We start from the raw sequence: 6,960 nt of genomic DNA on the forward strand, positions 1-6,960 counted from the left end.
ATGACAAAAGGCGGAAAAAAATATAGGTTGGATCATCCGTCTTCCGTATACACATTCGTGGCCTAACGGCCAGAGAACGTGTTCTCCTCGGCTCACTCCCATTCCCCAATCCCGTTTCCGTTCCCTACCTCCGCTACCCCAATATCTCGGTGGCTTCGTAATAAATATAAAAGTACCCCCGGCGAGCCGAACGTTCATCCCACGAATGAGTGAGTGAGTGAGTGAGTGAGTGAGTGAGTGAGAGGGAAGGTTGATAGTAACGCGAGTGCCGGTGGCTGCCTTGTCAAGAGTTACGCGTGGTAGAGAAGGAGGAGGAGGAGGAGGAGGAGGAGTAGGGGGAGGTTGGTGGTAGGTAGAGGACTAGGGTGGATACTAGGGGTGGGTTTGAATTTCGTAGAAGGGGCGGTATATTATTTGGCGGGACTCCAGCCGGCCGCGAGGCTCACTTCGTGCCTTTTCATCTTAGGCACAGTTTTTTGTCGAACAAAAGGGGGATAGTAGCTGTTCTCTTACTCTCTATCTATCTCTCTCTCTCTCTCTCTCTCTCTCTCTCTCTCTCTCTCTCTGTCTTTCGTTCTCTCTGTCTGTCTCGTGGCAGTCAGGTGAGCCGTCGGGTATCGATGACGTATATATATATATATCTTTCTCTTTCTTTCTCTCTCTCGCTTCTTTTTACGTTTTTCTTGATTTGAAGCTCCTCGCATTCTCTGCTGCGCGCAGCTTGATTTGACATTTTTGTCCGGTGCATCGAGGCGCGGATATCACTTTCTACATATATATATATATACACATGTGTGTGTTTGTGTATCTATGTACGTATGTATGTATCTATATCCATCTCGGTTAACGAAAAAATAAAAAAAAAAAAAAGGAAAAAAAAAATAGGGAAAAAGAAAAAAAAGAGAAGGGAAGGAAAAAGGAAGAAAACGAGAAAAAAAGAAAAATATATATGTTTCCACGGATTGGTCGGGGAAACGAACGTGGTGGTCTTCGATTTCCGCTATTGTGTGAACGTTAAAAGGAGAGAGAGAAAGGGAGAGAGAAATATCCAGACAGACATCGTGTCGGAGTTTCGATCATTGCCTCCGGTCTCTCGGATCATCATTCTCGCGTTTTCGGTTATTACGCGGTTACAATAATCCTTCCGATTCTCTGATACAAAACTCTCTCTATCTTTCTTTCTCTTTCTCTGTCTCTGAGAATAGTAATCATGAACGATCCGATCATGCGTAACGACACGACGTCACCGTTCGTTAAACTACCAATGTCAGAAAGAATAGAATAGTATCGCGAACTATTATGCTCAGGCATCTAGAAACTTGTTCCTTCGTCTATGAAATAATCGCTATTGAGACATATTTTTACAGAGAAAAATTACGTCGTTCCTTGATAAATACATATATACTCTTTTTTATTTTCTATAAAATAGTACGTTCAGAAAGAAAAAGAAAAAAGAAAAAAGAAAAGGAAAAGAAAAAAGTTCAACATACGTATTAATAATTTCACTTTTTGCTATCGACGATAAATTAGAAATATTTGTAGATATAACTCTATAATTTACGATACACGCAAACACACCACTTCGTGTAACTTCGTGTTCTAAAAATAAACGAACGACGTTTAAACAATCAATCTTTATTAACGACAATTGAACGAAGAAGAATTCAACAATATTGAAGGAATAGAAAAAAGAAGAAAGAGAAGAAAATACAATTTATTCGTATTCGCAATTTCCTAATTTCACTGTCTTCCTTTGAGAGATTCATTGTCAAGTGTTAAATGCACATACATATATAAATAGGTACATACGTATATACATACTTACATACGTATGTACATATGCATAATACATAGAAACGATTCACTTTCGATAGACAAATGATAAAAGGTACGTGGAAAACGGGCGCGGCACGGCATGGCACGGCATTTACACGGCATAGCGGAAAGGGTGGGGGTTGGAACTGACGAATTCCGCTTTGACGCTTTCGCTCGCGAGAGAACGCGTGGCTCGTTCGCGCCAAAGCGAAGGTAACCCGGTTGCAAGCTCGCACCGGATGCGTATTCTGGATGCATACACACGGGCCGCATAAATACCCGACGCGTTCTCTCTCGCGAACGGCGCGACCGAGCGAGAGATTGGTAGAGAAAGAGAGATAGAGATAAACAGACAGACAGAGATAGAAAGAGAGAGAGAGAGAGAGAGAGAGAGAGAGAGAGAGACAGAATGTTCATCTATCTTTCTCTGTCTCTCTCTCTCTCTGTTTTTGTCTCCGTCTCTGTCTCTGTCTCTGTCTCTATCTCTGTCTGATTCTAACAGCGTATAACTCAGCATCGCGTGGGAACTGGAGCACTCCCGCATACGGCGAATGTTCCGCACCGCACCGCACCGTACCGTAACGTATCGTAACGTACCGTACCGCACCGAAGACGAAGACAACGACGATGACGTGATATCCAGCAGCTACTGCTCTGGATGCACGACGTCCTTCTCTCTATAAATCACTGGCAATGCTTTTCCTCGAACAATATCTCTTGAAAGATAGAAAGAGATAGTAGACATATGTATGTGTATATATATATATATGTGTGTGTGTGTGTATGTGTATGTATGTATGTATGTATGTAAATGTGTATTTTATCTCAGCGATGTCACTCCATCGATGTCGATCTTAAGAACCTCTCTGTGCTTTAATCTTACTACTAAGTTTCTATATGCATGATGATAAGAGTATGAAACATGACGATCTTATACTCTATTCTAACTTTATATATATATATATATATATATATATATATATATATATATATATTAATAATATTTGTCATTTCTACAATCATAGTTGATATTTATTGATATTGTTTAATATAATAATTATAATGAATAAATCGTAATTTTTCTTCGATATAGATTACACGAGTCGTTACTTACATATACGCATATATGTACATTATGTACATGATTATAATTACATTATTATTGTTATTATAAAATAATTACGGATATATCATCGTTTATCTAATTATCGTTACCACATATAATGTACATCGCATGTTAATCGAATTACATTATTATTCAAACTACCTATTATATTAATTAATACGTATCATCGTCCTTTCGATTCGATACCATATAACAATATTATTATTATTATTATTATTATTATTATTAAACGTATTTACAAGTGTATCATAATAATCATAGCACTTCTTCTTTTTCTACGATAAAAACTACTTTCATTTTTTTCTTCTTCTCCTTCTTCGATTTTTACTAAATACATACTACGAATGAAACTCATCCCATCCCCTCCTTTCAACTACAATAATAAAGAAATGATAAAAATTAATAGTCTTTAGTTTTGGGAATGGAGTTGGCCAAGTGTAACGACAGAAAGAACGTTTCTCTTCTAAATCGTTCTTTAACCTGCCAAGAAGTGACTATAACGAGGAGACGATAGCAACATTACTCTTAGGACGACATATCGGCAGCAAATACGGACTTCTTCCTATCTTGGCTGTCCACTTTTACTCTCTCTCTCTCTCTCTCTCTCTCTCTCTCTCTCTCTTTCTCCTCTTATACACGTACTTACACACATTTCACAAAAGATATATATCCTCTCTTTTCTAGTTCTCTCTACCTCTCTCTCTCTCTCTCTCTGTCGTTCCGTTCTTTTTTCTTTTTACATTTTTCTTTTCATTTCCTTCTTCCATTTTTTTCTTCTTCTTCTTCTCCCACTCCTTTTTTTTCTTATTTTCTTTTTTTTTTTTTTTCATTCACCTCGCCGCCTCGAGCAGCATTATTAATGACCGCGGAAACCGCGTCAAAGATCTCACGGGCTTGCGAGCGTGATCTATCCGCGTGTACGATACGCATTTTTTAACCGGCCCTCCTCCGCGTGATGAATGGCGGTTAACCGCGGCCGGGATGTTCTTGTCCCGCTTTGCGAGAATAACCAAGCTCGACCGAGTGAGATAGAGATAGATAGATAGATAGATAGATAGATGGATAGATGGATAGATATATATATATATATAGAAAAAGAGAAAGAGAGAGAGAGAGATCGTGGATCAGTTTTCAGACGAACTATGATTTAACGTTACGAACGCACGTGCCTGATGCTAGCTACCGAGTTTATCTTGAAGAAATAAACGAAGGATGTTAAGGGTGGTGAGAGAAAACAGAGGGTGTAAAATACAAGAGGAAACGAAAAAGATCCAATGTAATTCCAAACGATATTTATTTCGAAATTGTTGCTAGTCCATTTTTTGTTGTTTCGAGAAAATTAATGATCAGCATATTATACATCGCTAAGTAATTTATTTTATTGTGCAATTTTAACTTGAACGAAGCATTGACATTTTTTAAGATATCAAATATTAACCAGTTACAAATAGAACGTTGTTTATTACATTGATCGCAAGTTACGTGACATTTAAATTTCTATTTCTTTTTTTTTTTTTTTTTTTTTAAATGGACTTACACCATTTTCCAAATGAACGATCCATTTAACGACAACGACAAATAATATTATTATACTCGATCGCGTTTGAGTCGGTGGTTGTTGCGTTGAAAAATAATCCTTACGTAACTCGAAATAATTTATACATAAACATGATCGGATATAAGCCAATAAAACGTTTATTCGTATATAATCAATTCTATATGTGATTACGGACGAGCTTATCCATGATAAGAGAAATCTTATCACGTGTAAGATATAATATTATATAATAATATATGTATTACTTAAATCAATGAAACTTCCTTTTCTATCTTTCGATCGGGATAACTAAAAGAGAGAAAGAAAAAGAAGGAGAAGAGGATGATTTAGCGCAAAATTTTGTTCAAATAACACTCGTTCTTGATGGCGAATAAAGAAAGAAAGAAAAGAATGCTCAAAATGAAATTTGAATTTAATCCTTTTTCTTAAGATCCTTCACTTCGTTTTCCAATCCTTCGATCTTCCTCGACAATTCATCTACCTTCCTTTCCAAAGCTGGTAATATCGGACTAATGGATTCGAACGATTTTCTATCGACGCATTTGCGCAAGATCTCGTCGTCCGTGTCGGCTTTAGGTTCGTGCACTAAACACTCTTCGATCAAAAGATCGCCAATTGACCAATCCTTTATCCAATTAACGCCACCTCGTTTCAACGAATAAGTCATTTTCGCTCTACAACGATACGACCATGGATTACTAGCTATTAATATTAGCTTCAAATGTTTCAATTTCTTTAAATTCTCTTCGGTAATACAATCGACCAATTCGTTGTAAGCTATATCGAGTAGTTCGAGTTTCGGTAATAGGACGTAAAACTCTTGATCGATCTTACGAATTCGATTTCTCAAAACGATCAATTCCTTCAACTTCGACAATCCCCGTATCCAGGATGTCTCGATCGCTACGATCCGATTGTTCGACAAGTCGAGCGTCTCCAGTTTATCGAGGCTTCTGAATGCATCGTCTTCTATCTTCTCGAGAGAACATCCGGTGATCCTCAATTCTATCAGACTGCTGGCGAATCTTGAGAATGCGTTGGTTGGTATATTGCTGATGTTGGACTTGTCCAATCTAAGCCCAACTACCGAGTCCGGTAACGAGGCCAACTGATTTACGGATAGTTAAGATCGATCGTGATTAAACGGTGATTAAATCAATCAGAAGGAGAAGAAGAAGTAAAGGAAGAAGAGGAAGATAAGAGATTATCTTTAAAAAACGAAATATTTACGTTTTCGTCAAATCTTTTCCTTTCGAAAAGTATAGATTCGTTGCAATAGATCAAGCGAAATATTTATTTCATTCATTTTCTTCGTATAACTACTTATTGTAAAATAAAATTTTATATATATTTATATATATATATATATATATATATATATATATATATGTATGTATGATATACGCGTGACAAAATTTGTGTCACTCTCTAGTAAAAATTTTTTGTTTTTAATGAAAACTTTTCTTTTCTTTTTTTCTTCTCTTCCTCTCTCGTTTTCTCTTCTTTTTTTTTTTATAGTAAAGCATCTACAGACATGCATTGGAAAGAATAAAAGAAAATAAATAAAAATAAAAAAAAAAGAAAGCAAAGGTTTCAATTAATAGAAAAATATCGATCTTATAATTAGAAAATTTCTATTGGAACAATATTCTTCATAAAAAGCCCCATACAGATATAAAACGCTCAACATAAATAGAAAGTATGTTAACGAATGTAAAAACATGTTAATTAAAAGAACAAACTGAAAAATGGAAGAAGAAAATTTTCTTCTACGAAATTAACAAAACTAACGTTATCTGTACGGTATCTATTTATCACGCAACGATATGATATAATATTAGAGATAAACGTATATCAAAACTATGCATGTATGTATATACACACACACACACACATATATATATATATATATACATATATATATATATGTACATACTTGTGCTAAACTCGTAAGACCTTGACATCTGTACCATCCCGATTGTTTCTCCAAATTACAAAGTTCAGCGAAAGAAGACGATATTATCGTCGCTAAGAGAAGAACTAAGTACAACTTGGATCCTTTCATTCTGTCTTCTACTAAGAGACTACTCGTCCATGTTACTTCTGCATCTCCATTTATACTCGTAGCATCATCATCAACATAAGCATCTACTTCGTCTGGGGGAAATAAATTTCTGGGGAAAAAACGCCAACGGGGAAAAACTCGACGAAGGCCAATCGCTAAACTGGGAATTTACCGGCTTATTTATTACGAAACGACGGGACATGCGCGGTGTTGCATTAAAAATAAAACAAAAAACAAATAAGAAATAAAAAAAAAAAAAAGAAGAAGACGCAAAGAAAACGGAATAAAAAAGAAGAAGAAGAAAAATAAGAAGATTATCGACTTGATACGACGAATAAGTTGAATAGATTTTATCGGATGTTATATCAAACAATCACTAATATCTATCTCCATTAA

The 6,960-nt window shown here is 36.0% G+C and overlaps 1 protein-coding gene across 1 annotated transcript; it reads right to left on the reverse strand.

Annotated features, from left to right (window-relative positions):
* Positions 1–4,218: 4,218 nt before the first annotated feature.
* On the reverse strand, positions 4,219–6,599 carry LOC122637934 (leucine-rich repeat transmembrane neuronal protein 2-like). The gene is made up of 2 exons (XM_043830473.1): positions 6,436–6,599; positions 4,219–5,607 (listed from the first exon to the last, which is right to left on the reverse strand). Exons 1-2 carry the CDS (start codon positions 6,562–6,564, stop codon positions 4,912–4,914), a joined length of 825 nt encoding a protein of 274 aa, XP_043686408.1. The 5' UTR covers positions 6,565–6,599; the 3' UTR covers positions 4,219–4,911.
* Between the last annotated feature and the right edge of the window lie 361 nt (positions 6,600–6,960).

The sequence above is a fragment of the Vespula pensylvanica genome, chromosome 2 (genome assembly GCF_014466175.1).
Source record: "Vespula pensylvanica isolate Volc-1 chromosome 2, ASM1446617v1, whole genome shotgun sequence".
Taxonomy (NCBI): domain Eukaryota; kingdom Metazoa; phylum Arthropoda; class Insecta; order Hymenoptera; family Vespidae; genus Vespula; species Vespula pensylvanica.

Excerpts from the sequence above, each read along its gene's own strand:
- LOC122637934 (XM_043830473.1), bottom strand. The coding sequence starts at position 6,564 with ATGAAAGGATCCAAGTTGTACTTAGTTCTTCTCTTAGCGACGATAATA. Across the intron at positions 5,608-6,435 it reads GTCTTACGAGTTTAGCACAA|TTGGCCTCGTTACCGGACTC; the intron begins GTATGTACATAT and ends TCCGTAAATCAG.